This window comes from Bombyx mandarina, chromosome 23, assembly GCF_030267445.1.
Source record: "Bombyx mandarina strain Sakado chromosome 23, ASM3026744v2".
Classification (NCBI taxonomy): Eukaryota; Metazoa; Arthropoda; class Insecta; order Lepidoptera; family Bombycidae; genus Bombyx; species Bombyx mandarina.
Genome location: NC_143229.1, coordinates 9,252,271 through 9,269,860, shown reverse-complemented (window position 1 = coordinate 9,269,860; position 17,590 = coordinate 9,252,271). Strand labels below are relative to the sequence as shown.

Sequence of the window (17,590 nt, the reverse complement as noted above, 5' to 3'; positions counted from 1 at the left end):
TGTTTTTTCAATCTACCGGAAACTGTTCTATTAATTAATACGCAGTAAAAATTCTGAATCCGAGTAATATGAAGAATATAAGCTAAATATTAGGAGACACGACATGTGAAATTTACAAAATTTTGGATAACTAGAACTTTTATCCCAGATCCACTAGTGGATGTACGTAACAAGAACATGTGCCAACATCGAGAAATCGAATACCAAATGTTACAAATATACTGATTTGATCTGAACGGGGGAGAACACAAAGAATTTTAACAATTCGTTTGAGACTTGTACCTGTTCGCGATGTGTTTACGTCAATTTATGGCGATTATGAACTCAGTTAACCACCTGGCCATATGGGGCGTGAAATCCTTCACAAAGCTATGCAATAAAATAGTGTTCGCGAATATCAAATTATTAATATTTTTCACTGGCTTGAATCCGCCTAAGATTCCTAGCTATAAAGTCCACAATCATGTGCTTGTTACATCAATCAAACAAAAGTGAGTCATAATTTAATGCTAATAAGATTTGATTTCATTAGTTATAATATATCAAAAATGCATTACACTATTTGTATTAATGTTTTTATTTACATTTCGTCGTGATATATTGTCGCGAACATTTTTGATTTGCGTCGCTTTTCATGTATACGTCCTATGTCAAGTGGACTCTGAATACAATGTGGGAAGATTTTCCTGAAAAATGTCTTTGTAACCTAACCTTTGTCTGGTGAGAAATGTTGAATATGCTATCTGAGAAAATCCTCTCAATGTAAGAGTCATTTCATAGTATTCACGAGGCGTACATTTTTTTGTATCTTATATTGCAGACATATTTTGTCTCTCTACTTTTAGAAGTACGCCCCTTCGTCAATTTATTCGTGTGAAAATCATCAGGTGGGTATCACTATTCTATGCATTTTCACCAAGAAGCATCCTGTCTTTGAATCTGAAGGCACAGTATCCGAAAATTTAAGGCAATCTATGACAGTTTATCAGAAGATTTACATCAATGAGAAAAAATACGAAACATAACCAAAAATAAAATAATTTTCAAGTGAAAACTACGTCATACATTAAAAAAATCTGAAATATTGCAACCTTTAGCTATGGGTAAATTCAGTTACAACTTTTTTTTATTTTATAGAATAGGTTAAATTTACAAGGATTGTTAAAACAGAAAAAGTGACATTATTGCTTTATTTATATAATAGCAAAAGGTATATTATTTTTAAGCTTTTCCTTAATTTGAAACTATACAAAATAAAAACCCACGAAACACCTAAAAGCTTACAAAGTTTTTATTTTTTGTGCTGATTGGGTGAACAAGATCACGAGTAACATGATATTAAGTGAGTCTGACTGTCGGTTTTAAGGATGAGACAACCCTTAAACAATAAAATTCATACACAGACCTCTCGTCCAATGTGAGTGGTAATATTCATGTTGTGATAAAAACCAGGCAGGCTGTGAGGTCGTGTACCTATTGAGGTAATAATAAGAGGTCATTCGCGAACCTTATAAATTGGTACCTGCTTGCGGAATTTGGACAATCTGAGTCAATCGACAAGGTCAATATGAGAACGTTCGTCGTCCTAACCTTTAGATTATATCGACTACATAAAATACATACAGCTTGACCATAATTAAAGTATAGACTTGACTATAGGTATAAATAATTTAATTTCATTATAATTCATTAAAATTTCATAGTATATAAATATATATTCGAAATCTGATGCTTTACATGTGGTCCCATTTATCAAGATCTGACCAATAGTTTTTATCTTTAATAATACATATTATTATTTTGTTAAATTTGTAAGTATTCTAAAGAAAAGTATTTGTAAAGTATTCTGATGATATTAAAATCACGTAGGGTTAAAAAGGAAAATCAATTACTGCGATATCACAAAGTAAAGATATGCAGTTAAACTATACTGGTGGTAGGACCTCTTGTGAGTCCGCACGGGTAGGTACCACCGTCCTGCCTATTTCTGTCGTGAAGCAGTAATGCCTTTCGGTTTGAAGGGTGGGACAGCCATTGTAACTATACGAAGACCTTAGAACTTATATCTCAAGGTGGGTGGCGCATTTACGTTGTAGATATCTATGGGCTCCGGTAACCACTTAACAGCAGGTGGGTGAGCTCGTCCACCCATCTAAGCAATAAAATAAATTGGTACCTGCCTGGGATTCGAGCACCGGTGCATCACTCAACACAAATGCATCAGACGTCTAATCCGTTAGGCCACGACGACTTCAAATTAATTCGAATCAAAAGGCGATTAACAGTAGTGAAGGAAAGGATTCAAAAAAATATTGACTAAATGGAAAAGATTTTATTTAAGGAAATGAATAAAGCACGTAGAACCAATTCGCGTATTTTAAAATACAACTTGAGACTTGCAGCTTGTAAGAGATTTACTGGTGTATTTAAATAATAATTTAAAATTGAACAAGCTGGCAAAAAAAAGTTTCTTAGGTACTCACAGAGATTTTCTGGTTTAATTTAAACATTAAATATGTAACGTCAGTAGAAGTGAAAAATTAACTTTGTCTCATACCTATATTATATTTGTAGCATATTAGCGCAACAATAGCTTGTTATTTTATTGGACGAAGTGACGTCATAAAACTCGTTTATAAATTCACATGCTCATTATTGCATTCAACTAAATCATTTAGTATTAAAACGCTGCTCTGTAAGTCATAATTTTGAAATCAAATATTAAATCCAGACTACTTTTTCATGAATTACAACATCCATTACTTTTATTGTTAGTGAAATATTTAAATAAACAGCAATGATCACAGAACAAAGCAATAAAAAGAATGCAACTACTAACGATGTTTACTCACGTGTGTAAATTAACGTGCTGAAAGAAAATTATCGGTTGTACAATTCCCTAATGAACGGGCTTAGGATATGTAATTTTTTTATAGTTTGTTTATAAGGCGCTGAACGACATCTTGAGATGCAGTAACGCGTATTTCACGAGATCAAACAGAAATGTGGACCGGTCTGTTTTTAGTTCTTGGGCTATACGAGTCTGTCGTCGGTTTGGGACTACGTGAGTAAAATATTTAATATCTAAAGTTTAATTCTTCATCAGCCCACAGACGTCCACTGGTAGACACAGGGGTCCTCCAAGGTTCGCCACAATGACCGGTCCTACGCAGTCCGTATCCAGCAGACTCCCAAGACCTTTAGACGTTCGTCGGTCTACCTCGTAGGCTGCTTACCGTCTGATTATTATGGTGCTTTACTTTAATTATAAACTAACTCAATATTTAATGTCTCGACATCAAAGGCTGGATTAATTTCATGCAAAAATAGTTTTTGTAGTTAGATTATAATTCCCCCAAAAATGCATCCCGTATAACTAGTTTGTTAAATATAGTTTGATATGCGGGAGTTTTCGGAGTGATATTTCTAAGGTTCGGTTCTGTTCGAAGAAGTAGATTGATATAATAGTAGTCTGATATAATAGAGTAAAAAAAAAATCATTCGATCTAGCCATATTTAACATACTATAGTAAATATTAAAAACATTTATTATAATATATTAATTGAAGTATTATATTTCTGAAGTTGCACATATGAACATTCGATTTTATAACTCTAATTTTATAAGAATATTTGAACAGTTTAAAATATGAATAATTACTTTTTAAAACTGTTTAATTGTTTTTCTTAATAGCACAGTTTATTCACCTCTTTTATAATTTTATAATTTACTTCAATGATTTATTTTCATCGTGACATTCATTTAAAATATATATTGCGTTAAATTTCAGCCTCCTATATAAATTCGTGTTCGAGAAAAGATCCAAATTTAAACGAATGTGCGTTAAAATCAGCACGGAACTCAGTTCGCCAGTTTTCACTAGGCGATCCTGAAAGAGGTTTACCACCCCTGGACCCTCTGTACGTGGAGAAGATGGTGGTTTATGTCCCTAATCGAAACGGTTTTAAAGTTGTGTTCAAGGACAATTATTTTACGGGATTATCGTCTTTAACACTACAGAACTTAAAGTAAGTATAACATTTTTATATAAATAGGTAAAGACAAAAAAATGTAAGGACCATTAGATGAACTTTACTATCAATTTATTTTTTAAAGAGTATGGATTTCTCCAAAATATCAATAACAAATACAGAAGAGACAAATTTTAAAGATAATTATAATGAATCTAACTTATCACGTATATTCGTCAAGATTATGGCCGAATTTCAATCATTGGGAGAACGTAAAGTATAATATTTAATGGAATTAATAGATATTAAATAAACATTGGGATACTTAAACATTTTAGATAAAAGGTATTAAACAAAAGTTTCACGTGCTAGAAATTTATTGGCATCTGAATAGCTTTTTGCTTTACATGAATATCTAGTGATATCAATGTAATATTTTAACAGACTTCGACCAGGTATCTATTCAAATGGGTAAAACTAATTACAAAGTTTGCGGCGAGCTAACTGCGTTGATACGAGTTAAATTATTCGACCACAATGCGACTAAACAATATACTGTATAAAGACACAAAATTTGTTTCCAAGTTAAATGAGGATACGATTCCTCTTGAATATACCCGATTCAAATTATTCAAACAAGATTATTATTCCTCGTTATACGTTACTCTGAAAATGTAGAATGTGCTCTCGCAATGATAATACGGAATAATTTAAAATTTTGATGTATAAAAAAATAAAGTTAATGCCAATATTGGCGCTATAAATGTAAAATCGTTATGAAAAATCGAATATACAATTAATTATTTACTATCACATGAATTAGTTGTATTTTCAAACAATCATTTATATTAAATTTTAAATTACTTAAACAAATACAATTATCTATATGTTAATACATGAAGCAAAAACTTTGTACCCCTTTTTACAAAAATTGCGGACGGAGGATTATGAAATTTCCCACACTTATAGAGAATATAGAGATGGAGTGCAAAATGTTAATATATTTATTTATTAATTAAAAAACATTACATAAACTACCATGTACTTAATACTTACTATCTGTGTTTATTGTCAAACTTTTGTTATTGTTTAAAGTCTGTGGTCAAATTGAAAATAAATTAATGTTGTTTGTCTTTAATATTATTTGTCTATAGGGTAGTCTTGGTGAAATCTGTGATTATAGAAGTTTATTAGTTTTTTTTTTTTTTTTTTTTTTATGATTGAAAGTTTACTGGTGGCCCGAAGGCCTTTCCAGTTTCACCAGGACAGGTGGGCGAGCAAAGGCTCAGCCAAGAGGGGTGGGATTTGCTAACAACTGCCCGAGCGCCTCCGAAGGAGACCTAACAACTCAAGAGCAATTGTTTCGCGAATGAATCTACTACCGGATCGGAATCGCGACCCGCTGAGAAGATCCGGCGAGAAACTCAGCGGGCTGATGCATGAGTTAGGTTGCACGTCGACCTCTTTGTCGAGTTCGACGAGTACGGTTACCGGGGTCCCTAAGCCTGCCCCTAGTATTAGAGCTGAAGGCATCTAATGCAAAGGTTATTGGATCTGATGGATCCGTAAGGACGTGTCTAGGGCGTCGACGGTGACTGGCTCCTGCATGATCAGGATTCGGGGAGTAGTCAGCGGCGGCAACGATAAGGCGATTATCATGACGCATAGCCTTATCGAAGTATCGTTCCGACGCTGACTTCATGTATTTCCGAATTGATTCGAGGCCCAGGTCGTCGTGTAGGTCAACGTTCCTCACGAACCACGGAGCCCCGACAGCTAACCTGCAAAAGCGGGATTGTAGGGATTGGAGGGTGTCTATGTGTGTGCGGGCCGCGTGAGCGAACACCACACTCGCGTAAGTCATGACGGGCCTTATGCAAGTTTTGTAAAGTGTCACCTTGTTCCGAAGGGACATTTTACTCCGCTTACAGATCATGGGGTAGAGTCTACCGAGAATAAACGCGGCACGGTCACGGACTGATTTTATATGCGGGCGGAATGTCATCGATGCATCCAGGGTAACGCCCAGGTACTTGACCTTCCTGGCCCAGGGTATGGGTTGTCTAAAGAGAGTAATCGGGGGTGTGAGATTCCTCCTCCTAATCCGGGAGGAAATCCGTGTGGAGCTTCCCCTCTGAAATAGCACCGCAGTACTTTTCGCTGGGTTGATGTCTATGCGCCATTTTCGGAACCACTGTCCTAGGGCTAGGGCTGCGCTCTGAAGCTTCTTCGCGATTAGGGACTTATTTCTACTAGAATAGTAAACAGTCGTGTCGTCGGCGAATAAAGCTAAATGGGTCGGCGGCGACCGGGGAATATCGTTGACGAATAAGCTAAATAGGAGGGGTGAGAGGACAGAGCCTTGCGGGACTCCAGCTGTGAGAGGTCGTGGGGAGGAGCGGGTTCCCTCGACTCGATATCGAAAAGAGCGGTTCGACAAGAAGTCCCGTATGATGAGCACGAGACTATCCGGCACGCCCATGTTGAATAGTTTGAAAATCAAACCATTGTGCCAGACTTTGTCGAACGCTTTTGCGACGTCGAAGAAGAGAGCTCCCGTGTATAACGGTTTTGGTCGATTAAGCCCCACAAGAATGTGCTCCGTGAGGCGGTGCACCTGTTGAACGCATGAGTGATTTGTACGGAATCCGAATTGTTCATCGATAAGAATGCCCTTGGATGAGACGAAGTCTCTGAGGCGTTTGTAGAGCAGACGCTCATACAGTTTGCCTAGAGACATGAGGAGGCTAATCGGGCGGTAGCTCGTCGGATGATTTTTTGGTTTACCGGGTTTATGTATGCCGATAACGTCCGCTTCTTTCCACACCGCGGGAAAGATACAGTTCGCCATAGCGGCATTGAAAATAGATGCCAACATCACGATGAGTTGGACGGGTAGAAGTTTAATAACGCGGTTAGATATACAGTCGGAACCGGGAGCCTTGCGAGGACGTAGGTCTTTGATCAAGTCTTTAACTTCTATCGGGGTGACGGGTGGTAACGCATCCGATGGTGGCAAAGAGGCTCTGCGTTCTACCTCACTGTCTACTAATTCTACATGAACAGGGTCCACGGATTGAGTGCTGGGCGTGCACTGGGTTTGCAATGTATCGGCCAGCAGCTCTGCTTTTTCGTCATCATCGAACGCCGCGAGTCGGCCTGAGGGGCCTACGAGAGGGGGCATAGTTACTACCGTATCCGATTTGAGAGTACGAGCTAAGCGGTAGTAAGACCTTTGGGAGGGCGCGAGTCCTTCTAAGAAATCAGACCATCTGGCATCTCGGACTTCGGCGATGCGAGACTTTACGTCGCGTTGTAGGGCACGCATTCGAATACGATTTTCCGCGGTAGGATACCTGTCGTAGGCGCGTATCGAGGCGTTCTTAGCTCTAAGGAGTTCCCTAATATCGTCGGACAATTTGAAGCGGTGAAGGAAGTCCTCCGCTACAACTTGTTTCGATGACCTATCTAATGTCGAGGTGATGTGTGACGTTAAGATGTCTATGGCTTCAGCGGTATCCTGAGGAGACGGGATAGAGTCCGGGTTAAACGGGAGCGATGGTGGATCAGATTCAGCCAGGCTGATGCCCAGCGTGTGCCAATCCACCACAGTCCTCGTGACGGGAACGGAATCGGGAGCGCGACCGAGCTTCATAACGACGGGACGGTGGTCTGAATCTAACTCTGAAACTACTTCGATCGAGTGTAAGCGCAGAGTTACGTTTTTTAATAACGCTATGTCGAGTATATCCGGGCGATGCGCGATATTTAGCGGGTAGTGAGTCGGGGTTAGCGGAGCGACGATATCGAAGGCGAGATCATCGACTAACGCGTCAAGCCGCCTGCCATTCGGGGTTGTGGTGTGTGAGTTCCACCTGATGTGTTTACAATTTAGGTCGCCCGCCAGAATGACAGAGCTCCCCATACCGAGCAGCGCCTCGATATCACTGCTTAGAACGATCTTATCCGGTGGAAGATAAACGGACGCGATAACGATCGGCGCGTGTCCCGTCAGTGAGATTCGGCACACTGATGCTTCGATATTAGCGAGCGCGGGAGGATCGAGCGGGACGCAATGCAGGGCTCTTCTATAGTAAATGACGGTACCACCACCACGGGCAGAGAGCCTGTCGTTCCTGACCATGTTATAGTTCGCGATTTTAGGGTCACGGCGCGCGGGCTTAAGTAGGGTCTCCTGCACTAAAAAGATATCAATTTGGTGGTCACGCAAAAAGTCAGAAACCTGATCACGTTGATTTGCGAGACCGTAAGCGTTAAAAAATCCTATCGTTACGGATAGGGGCTTTATTCTACTTATATACGCCATTGATTACCGGCGGAGTGAGGGGAGGACGTACGTATTTAATGACGCGTATACGTCGGCGTATTCCTGCACAACGGCGATAAAGTGTTGTGCAGTGGAGGCAGCGCGAATGGCGTCGCCCAAAGCGTTAACGCGCTCAAAGTTGATCGACTGAAAGAAGTCGATCGCTAAAGCGAGATTGTCGGACGCGGTCGGAGGGCAAGTCGCGGGAGAGGGACGAGTCGCGGGGGCGGGACGAATCGCGGAGGAGGGAGTTGTAGCCGTGTTCGTGTACGGCAGCGGTTTTGCCCAGGCCGAGACACTGGGCACCGCCGCCGGAACGAACGCTGGCTTAGCCTGCGACGCAGAGGGTGCCGAGGCTTTGATGTCTGGGCCGGAAGCTCAGAGGCGGTTTTGGCGGGCGACGCGGCGATTTATTTTAGGGGCTCGGGGGCAACCACGGTAATTCGCGGGGTGACCCTGTGTTCGACACAGGACGCAGCTAGGCGGTTCCGTCGCGGTTTTTTGGTCGCGAGCGCAGAGGGCCGTGGCGTGATCGCCCAAACACTTAACACATCGGGGGCGCGCGTGACAGTTACGGGAAGAGTGCCCGTACAATTGACAGTTATGGCACTGGCTAGGAGTGCCTTTTTTATGGGGGGCTTCGACAGCGATACCAGAGAGCCTACAGACGGTCTGTGTGTTAAAGATTTTCTTACCCTCGGGGGTAGGCTGGAGAGCGACTAGAACCATATTATATGGCTCCCTACCGCGACCGGTGTGCATACGGTGCACAGAATTCACTGGTAGAAGTTTATTAGTCTTAGAGAATAGAACCATTATAATGTTCAAACTTATAATTTTAATTAATTATTGTCGAATTTCGATACTGGGGACCACTAGTATAGTTTAAAACTTACACTAAATTTAATAAAAAAAAAAAAATTATAAAAAATAAAAAATAAAAATTGATAACTGAAAATAAAAGTCTATTTGACAGTCCAGATTAATTTAATGAATTATAACAATAATATTCCGACTAATGATGTCACGTTACAGACAATTAGCTCTGGCCTTTTAATTACGCTTAATTTTATAAAGGAGCCTTAACTTGGGCCAAAATAATTGGGTACGGCGGGTGTTTCCTCGAGAACAAAGGGATTAATGGTGTGAAAAACCTTCGCTTTGTCCAGTCGATGTTTTCATTGAAAACATCAGAATTGTATGGAGCTGATGGTTACGCATGATCGGTCAATACAATTTTCACACGATTTGCTTTGATCGGCGAGCGTTTCAACAAAACTACGTTTAGTGAAGATGTCGAAAGCACTATTCGCTTTGAATAAATCCTGACAAGCCCGTACTTAATATATTTGAACAGAGTGAATTGAAGCCCTTATGAAAAATATAATCGCATGAATTTACGGATTGCACCCCATTACAATTATAATTGAGCAAGCGTGTGGGATTCGGGGTTATGAGTGAGCAAAAGATACCGCCGCCACCAGCCTTCTTTTTCTTCTTCCTAATATTTCCCGGTCTAGGGCTAGGGTCTGCTTTCCTACTTAAACTCCTCCACTTTGCCTGGTCTTCGGCATCTTTTTTGGTCAGGTTATTCTCCTTTATGTCCGCCACCACCAGTATTTGCTTAACCTGGATACCTGGAGCCACTGCGGTCATCCACAGTGCGTTTCCAGAGGTCTTTTTTGCCACGTACCATCCGGCTATGGAATGAGCTCCCCTCCACGGTGTTTCCCGAGCGCTATGACATGTCCTTCTTCAAACGAGGCTTGTGGAGAGTATTAAACGGTAGGCAGCGGCTTGGCTCTGCCCCTGGCATTGCGGAAGTCCATGGGCGACGGTAACCAATCACCATCAGGTGGGCTGTATGCTCGTCTGCCTACAAGGGCAATAAAAAATATAAATATATCGAAGTTTCACAAAATCTGTTTTCCTTTATTTTATTGGAAATGTGGGTGAATGAGCTCACGATTAATAAGATATTAAGTGTTATTGGAAACCTTAATATAACCATGTGAATGCTAGCCACTTTGAGACATGAAGTTTCAGTTGAATTGTTTGACGGCCGTTCCATCCTTCCAAATGAAACGTAGGACTACCCGTGGCGAAAACAAGCAAGATGATTATTATTCTTATGTAATTTCTGAATCGTAAGCGTGATCTATTTAAGCGTATTAGATCAACGCATATTAAATAGATATTTCTTTAGACATTTGGTAATATTAATAATTTTTTTTAGGATTTACACACCGACATAGTCGCATCCTTTAATACACCCATATCATTGAGGAGTTATCCAGCTTAGTAAATCAATACTGTTTTCCACCTACGTTCCGAAAGTAGCTTCTTTTCGGTTTGGCCTCCGAAGCTACTTATTCCTATCAATCAATTTTTTTTTTAAATAATAATTCGTAATTTTTCGATCATCACATTTTCGTAATAACTTTTTTAGATTCGACATGGACAAGAAAATTATAGCTGCCCAAGCCCTTGTCAATTTGGATGTAAATAACACGTACGACTTAAGCGGGCGAATATTAATCATTCCCATTAAATCGAGTGGGGATTCGTTCATTAAGCTGAGTAAGTAGCAATGATGATGTTTGTTATTAGTATAAAATATTAGCTCATCGGCCCAAAACACGTCATTTCGGACCCTCCCGATCCACTAACGGTGCTTTTAAGTACCTCAAGCACCGGTCATCGTTCTTGTTGAACCTGTCGCTTGCGACGAAGGGATCGGCAAGTAAACTAACCCACAAACACAGTCCACTGAGTTTCTCGCCGGAACTTCTCAGTGGGTCACGTTTCCGATCTTGTGGTAGATTCCGCAAAGTATTGCTCTTGCTAGGGGTCAGTATTAGCAACTTCGCTAGGTTTGAGCCCCGTGAGCTCACCTACTCGTTTTATAACGCATATATAGCCTCTCAACGCTATCAGCATAGGTAGAAAAAACAAATTAACTCATAGGCTAAGCCATAGACATATTAACTGTGCGGTAGCTGCTAAAATGATGCTCTTCGGTCTCGCAACTAATTATTTTAATTACAGTCTTAAGGTGTAAAATTTTGATGCATTTGATGTGAGACTGCAAATATGTTGCTACTCAGATCTTTGACCTTTAATGTTTTTGCTCTATAGTAGTGGCATAACTGATGGTAAAAAGTGGCTACTAAACTCCATAGATATCGCAATGTCAATGCTGTCTATGTTGAGAAATCATTTTCAAGTTTTAGATGTGTTTTCAATACGCAGTTTTACTTTTAAAAATAGAACGCAGGTCTTCTTCACGGCAGAATGAGAGCAGAATTGTGATATATACCCAGGCTTACGTTAACAAGTGTTCTACCGCCACTAATCGTGCATTTTTTTTCTAATTTCAATTATGCAGATTGCTATCTCTCCATCACGCCAATTAGTCACGAACGCGTGCCAATTATGCGCTTTTAAATAAATTAAGATATAATTTAGCATGTGCGTCGCACCATAGTTAATATTAGAGTGAATATGTATTAGAAGCATCCCAATGATATCCTTTAAAGTAATACCGCGATTGATTTCACAAATTGAATAGCAGAGTATTAGTGGCTTAAAAAGAGCTACGTAGTGACTACAGTTCTTAGGCATACCATTTTTTTTTTTTTTTGGTCAGGAGGAAATCGCCGGACTTCCGCCCTCCCCTGGGGATGGAAGGCGGGGCATGTCGGAGTCGAACTGACTAAAACCTCCTGTCGCTCAACAACCCGCGTCCGAACCTCGCATGAGACAGAACCCATGAAAAGGCAAAGGGGGGAAAGTGAAGCGTTTAGTGCAGAGCACATCTCTCCCATCACCTCCCCCTCGGGACGCCGGACCGGCGGTCGTCGGCGCCACGACCACCAGCCCTCTCGGTCGGCAGGCTATCCGGAGCCCGCCTAGATGGCGCCGGTTAGAATGGTCTATCCTACGGAATACCCCGCTGGGTCAGAACCAGCGTGGGTCGAGGATAGCCGGCCTTCCATCACCCGGATGCTCTTGCGTAAAACGCGTGCAGAGCAGCTTGCACGTCGTCTTCTTAGGCCCCCTTCGCCTGTCCCCAGACCGACATATGAAGGGGACCCGAAACACTTAGAGGGCCAGGGCTTGGGCGAGATCCGCCTCCCTGGCCCCCGCTCGACGGCGGCGGGCTTGCGTGTCTCTCACGCGCCCCGCCGCCTCCTTCTGCGAGATGGTGCACTCGCAGAAGTCGAGCATCGCCTTCCACGACTCGTCGTCGCCGAGCATCGATGCCACAACACTCGGCAACGACAAGTCGTTTCCTATTTTTGCGACGAGGACACGGCGCCACCCCTCCCATGTGGGGCAGGCGACGAGCGTGTGCTCCGCCGTGTCCAAGCCGCAACCACAATGGTGGCACTCTGCCGTCGGATCCGGTGCAGGAACTCACCGAAGCAACCATGCCCAGTGAGCACCTGCGTGAGCCGGAAAGTGAGGCGTCCTCTGTCACGATTCACCCAATTCACAAGAACCGGGCTAATCGCCTCGACGGTCCTACGACCAGCCGAAGGATCGGCCAGCCGTCTGGACCATGCCTCCAGCACGGACCGCCGAGATTGGGCCCTCCGCGCTCTGACCACACTGGGGCTGGGACGTGCCACGCCCCGGATACGAAGGTCAGCCCGCCACTGATAGTCAGCAGCGAGCGCCTCCGCCTCCAGGACCCAAGGCGGCGTCCCAGCCAGTACACACGCCGCCTCGAAATAGATGGTGCGATAACCACGGATGACCCTGACCGCGATGGTGCGTTGCGGCCGTTGCAGCAGCTTCGCTACCCCCACGGCCAGGGACTGGCCCCACACGGGCGCCCCGTATAGGGCCATTGATCGCACCACCCCTGTATAGAGACGGCGCGTCACCTGGTCAGGCCCCCCGACATTGGGAAGGAGCCGGCTTAACGCGCCGGCCACCCCCAACAAACGAGGGACCAGATTCTGAAAGTGAGCACGGAAGGTCCAACGACTGTCCAGAATGAGGCCGAGGTACTTCAACTGCACCCCGACCCCGATACGGACGCCTCCAACCACGATATGGGCATCGACAGGTGGCACTCTCCGGGGCCTGTGGAACCACATGGCCTCGGATTTACTGAGCGCCACGTCGAGGCCCAATCTTCTGATTTTGCCGACGACATGCGCCACCCCAGCCGTAGCAAGACGGGCAGACTCAGCAAAACTCCCCCCCCGGGCCACGACCAACGTGTCGTCTGCGTAACAGATTACACTCAGGCCCGGGAGGAGGGCACCCCTCAGCACCCAGTCATACCCGATATTCCACAAAAGAGGGCCGAGCACCGACCCCTGTGGAACACCACGCACGACCGGGAACCGGTGCACGATCCCACCGTGTCCGGTACACGTGACCGATCTGTCTTCCAAGTAGGAACCCACCAGCCGGCGAAGGTAGGGGGGCACTCCGTGTCGTTCCAGCGCCCCCCCTATCACGGACCAGGGCAGGGTGTTGAACGCATTGGCGATATCGAGTGACACCGCCAAAGCCACCCCACCCCCGGAGACGGCCTCATCCGAGAGGGACCGCACGCGAAGGATCGCGTCTACCGTTGAGCGGCCCTCTCGGAAGCCATACTGCTCCGCCGACAGATCGGGTCCCACCATGACCAGATGCTGGATGATGCGGGCTGCCAGAATACGTTCCAGCAGCTTGCCCACCTCATCCAGCAACACGATGGGACGGTACCCAGCGGCAGTATCCGCCGGGCGCCCCTCCTTTCTCAACAGCACGAGTCCGCCCGTCCTCCACGATGAAGGAAACCGTCCCGACTCGAGGCAGGAAGGCATACCATAGATTATTATGTAAACGAAGCGTGCTGCCTCGACTTACTCTGTATTTCTGTATATATTCTACATCATGAGTAGGTATTCGATTATGTATTAAAATACGTAGGTATTCGATCATGTACTAACTTTTCATTTCCTCATGGAACTTCATTTCGTTAAATTCAAAAGTTTTTTAGTTGGATGTTTAAATACTGTTTTGTGTCTATTAAAAGTTATAATATTAACTACACGGTAGATTTGGTGATTTAGTTAATAAGTATAGTCCAGGATATTATTTGTATTTATATTGGCAAGTTTATTAGTACTTCAATCCTTTTTATTTTTCAGAAAACACTTTGCTTAACATTAACTTTTATTACGAGGATATTGAAGATGCAGACGGTAAAGTTCACTGGAAAATTTTCAACCACGACGTTGAATATGAGGTAGAAAAGGCTGTGTTTCGCTTGGAAAACTTACTGAATGACAAAAACTTAGGTAAGTTGTGGTTTAATACCGACTAAAAAGAAACGAAATCATCTTATTTTGAAGCAAAAAACATTCAATTTTGTTAAAAAATTTTGGTCTTAATGTAGCTGTTTTATCAAGCTCTGAAGGCACACTATTTAGTATTTCACGAAATGATATTATATTCTAACTAATAACATTGTTTTTTTCGGTTTTTTTTTTCAGTAATTTAATTAGTAAAGATAATTAGTAAGGTTTGTAAGAACATTGACGTAAGTGTACACGAATTTAATCTTTTGATCAACAAATCAAAGCCATTACATGAATAAAATTACATATTTCCATATTATTTATGTTGTGAATAGCCTCGTGGCTTAGTAGTCGCTTGCAAACGCTAGGCCAAGAGTCGTGGGCTCGGTTTCCATTCTGGGTTAATAGATTTGCTTGGTTTGGTTTGCGTCTGAGTTTTTTTTTTTTTTTCTGTCATATTTATTTTTAATTTATACATTTAAGCACCTATTTCGAGGTTAGATGACCGTGTGATTTGTTACCGATTATTTATTAATTATTTCATTCGTTTATTTGCTCAGTCGGCTATAATCGATGTAGCTTTATTTTATTTTTCAAATAACCTGCCGGATAGTTTTACCGAGAAAGTTTCGTTGTAAAATTATCTATGATAGCGCGAAATTGAAATGGCCTAATACTATATGAATTTAGTGTTGGCTCTATTTTCTAAATAAAAAGCCTACATTCTATGATTGATTGTGCCGCCTGGAGCGTTTCGAGAACCGATAACAGTAAAATAGAACAATTTATGACAGCGAAGTCGCCGGTTCTCGATAAATGACGTGTTTGTTGGCTGCGAGTTTCGGTGGAATGTTCGTTGCTGTTCATCTATTATTGCTCTTTAGTCGAACAAACAACGAGCATTTCACAATGTTAATTGTCTTCCATATTGCGATTCTATCGTATTCCGAAATGAGCTTAAGCGACATAAAATTGCCGTTCAAAACTGATTTCTGTTTGAAAGAACATTAGGATTTCATTTTGGAAAGTAAGCTGTGAATGTGCGGATATGATAAATCTTTGTCTTATGTCACCAAACTAGTAAGTATAACTATTATAATAAATCCAAAGTTCAAGGAAATTAAAAATTAATCGTTATAATACTACCGAATACTATTTTACAATTGAGAATTAGTCAAGGATTTATATATAACTTCATTGTTCGTCTCATTCGTGACTTTGACTATGACTATAATAATATTAGTAAGTACCACAGGGTATAACGAAATCTATACTAATATTATAAAGCTGAAGAGTTTGTTTGAATGCGCTAATCTAGGAACTACTGGTCGATTTGAAAAAATTTGTCAGTGTTAGATAGCCCATTTATTGAGGAAGACTATAGGTTATATAACATCACGATAAGAGCACCAGTAATGAATGTTTCAAAATCGGGGTTTTTTTCCCTTGTGAAAGATTCCACTGCGTGCGCTGCAGAAACAGTTAAGGTTTCGCTAAAATAATGTATTGCTCCCCTTTAAAAGTTAAAAAAAAAACCGCGACTGCATATGTCTATATTTAAAGTTTGGCTCACTATAACGTTTTTTATGCTAACCAAATTTGTCCTAAAATAAAGCATATTTGTGAAGCTGTTTTTATAAAGATGATATTAATCCCTATCCAAATAAATACATTATTCATTACAAGTATTTAATTTTAAATAAATTTACCCACACTTGATTTTAATGAGTATTTCGCTATGAGTATTTTAACGAGTATGAGAAGATATCGCAGTTTTAAAATAATGCAGCCAAATAATGATTAAGCGCGTAATATTGATGTACAAGGCGCCGGCCGGCCGGTGCGCGGCGGAACAGATTACGAACAATAACAAGAAACACCCAAATCACTTCAAGATAGGCTTTGAAAATTATAGATTTTTGTGGATTTCTCCAGGATCCCATCATCAGGTCTTGATGATTACAGGACGATTCGGGAAGTCTACCCCTTTGAACAAAAAATAGAAAAGTGAATTATCAGAATCGGTTTAAGCATTCTCGAGAAATCGGTGAACATACATAGATAAAAACATGTGGTGGAATAATTGATAGCCTCCTCTTTTGAAGTCGATTAAAAAGCGCGGTTTGGTACCATAAATAGCTCCTTAGCATTCTATTATTCAATAATATTTTCACTTTTTACGTAAATGAAGTCGCGAGTAAATATATATAGCGTTATGCCAAAGTTCAGATATCCCGATTATGAAAACAGAGTCATCGACTTAATGTTTCAGAGTAGAAGTTAGCACTCAAGTTATGATATCTTTAATTTTTATAATAGTTTAAGCCCAGCCAAAGATCTCTAAATGTAAGAAAAGGCTTAGTAAGTAATTTTATTTCCGATTAACTGATAAAACTGCAGTTTTTCCTCTACAGGTGAACAAATAAACAAAATACTCAACGGTTTATCACAACAAATCGTAGACGAAGTTGGACCAACAATCTGCGGATCACTCATGAAGGCTGTTGTAGAAAACTTAGGAATTTTACTCGAACAAGTATCGTTTGACGAATTAATGCCCGAATAAAATATTTATAAGTAGAATCTATTTAATTTTGTACATTATAATAAACAGATATTTTTGAGCTGCTTTTTTTTAATTCATAATCCACTGAAGAATAAAATGATTTTAAACAGATTTTAACTAACATACTTGCTACCAAACTTCCGTTAGGAGCTAGCTACGGTTATGATAAATTATACTTTTCATACATAATTCACTTTGGACGGTAATGTGTCCCTAAGTTATATTGTTATGTTCTGACCCCTTTTACCACTGCTTCATTAATTAGATTAACTGAACCGAAAAACGATAAAATGTCAGAGGAACGTTGTGTTCACGTAGCTTACTTTAGGTAAATATTAATTTTTAAATTTTATTACTGGTAGTAGGACCTCTTGTGGGTCCGCACGGGTAGGTACCACTACCCCGCCTATTTCTGCC

General features: G+C 41.5%; 1 protein-coding gene across 1 annotated transcript; it reads left to right on the top strand.

Moving 5' to 3' along the window:
* Positions 1-2,932: 2,932 nt before the first annotated feature.
* Positions 2,933-17,231, top strand: an-0895 (juvenile hormone binding protein an-0895). Its single transcript, XM_028177770.2, has 5 exons — positions 2,933-3,064; positions 3,792-4,029; positions 10,749-10,879; positions 14,458-14,607; positions 17,022-17,231. Exons 1-5 carry the CDS (start codon positions 3,004-3,006, stop codon positions 17,171-17,173), a joined length of 732 nt encoding a protein of 243 aa, XP_028033571.2. The 5' UTR covers positions 2,933-3,003; the 3' UTR covers positions 17,174-17,231.
* Positions 17,232-17,590: the final 359 nt, after the last annotated feature.

Bases quoted from the DNA above. Each gene is read 5' to 3' on its own strand.
- an-0895 (XM_028177770.2), top strand. From the start codon at position 3,004: ATGTGGACCGGTCTGTTTTTAGTTCTTGGGCTATACGAGTCTGTCGTC. The intron at 3,065-3,791 runs GTGAGTAAAATA...GTTAAATTTCAG, and splicing joins TGTCGTCGGTTTGGGACTAC to CCTCCTATATAAATTCGTGT. The intron at 4,030-10,748 runs GTAAGTATAACA...TAACTTTTTTAG, and splicing joins TTAACACTACAGAACTTAAA to ATTCGACATGGACAAGAAAA.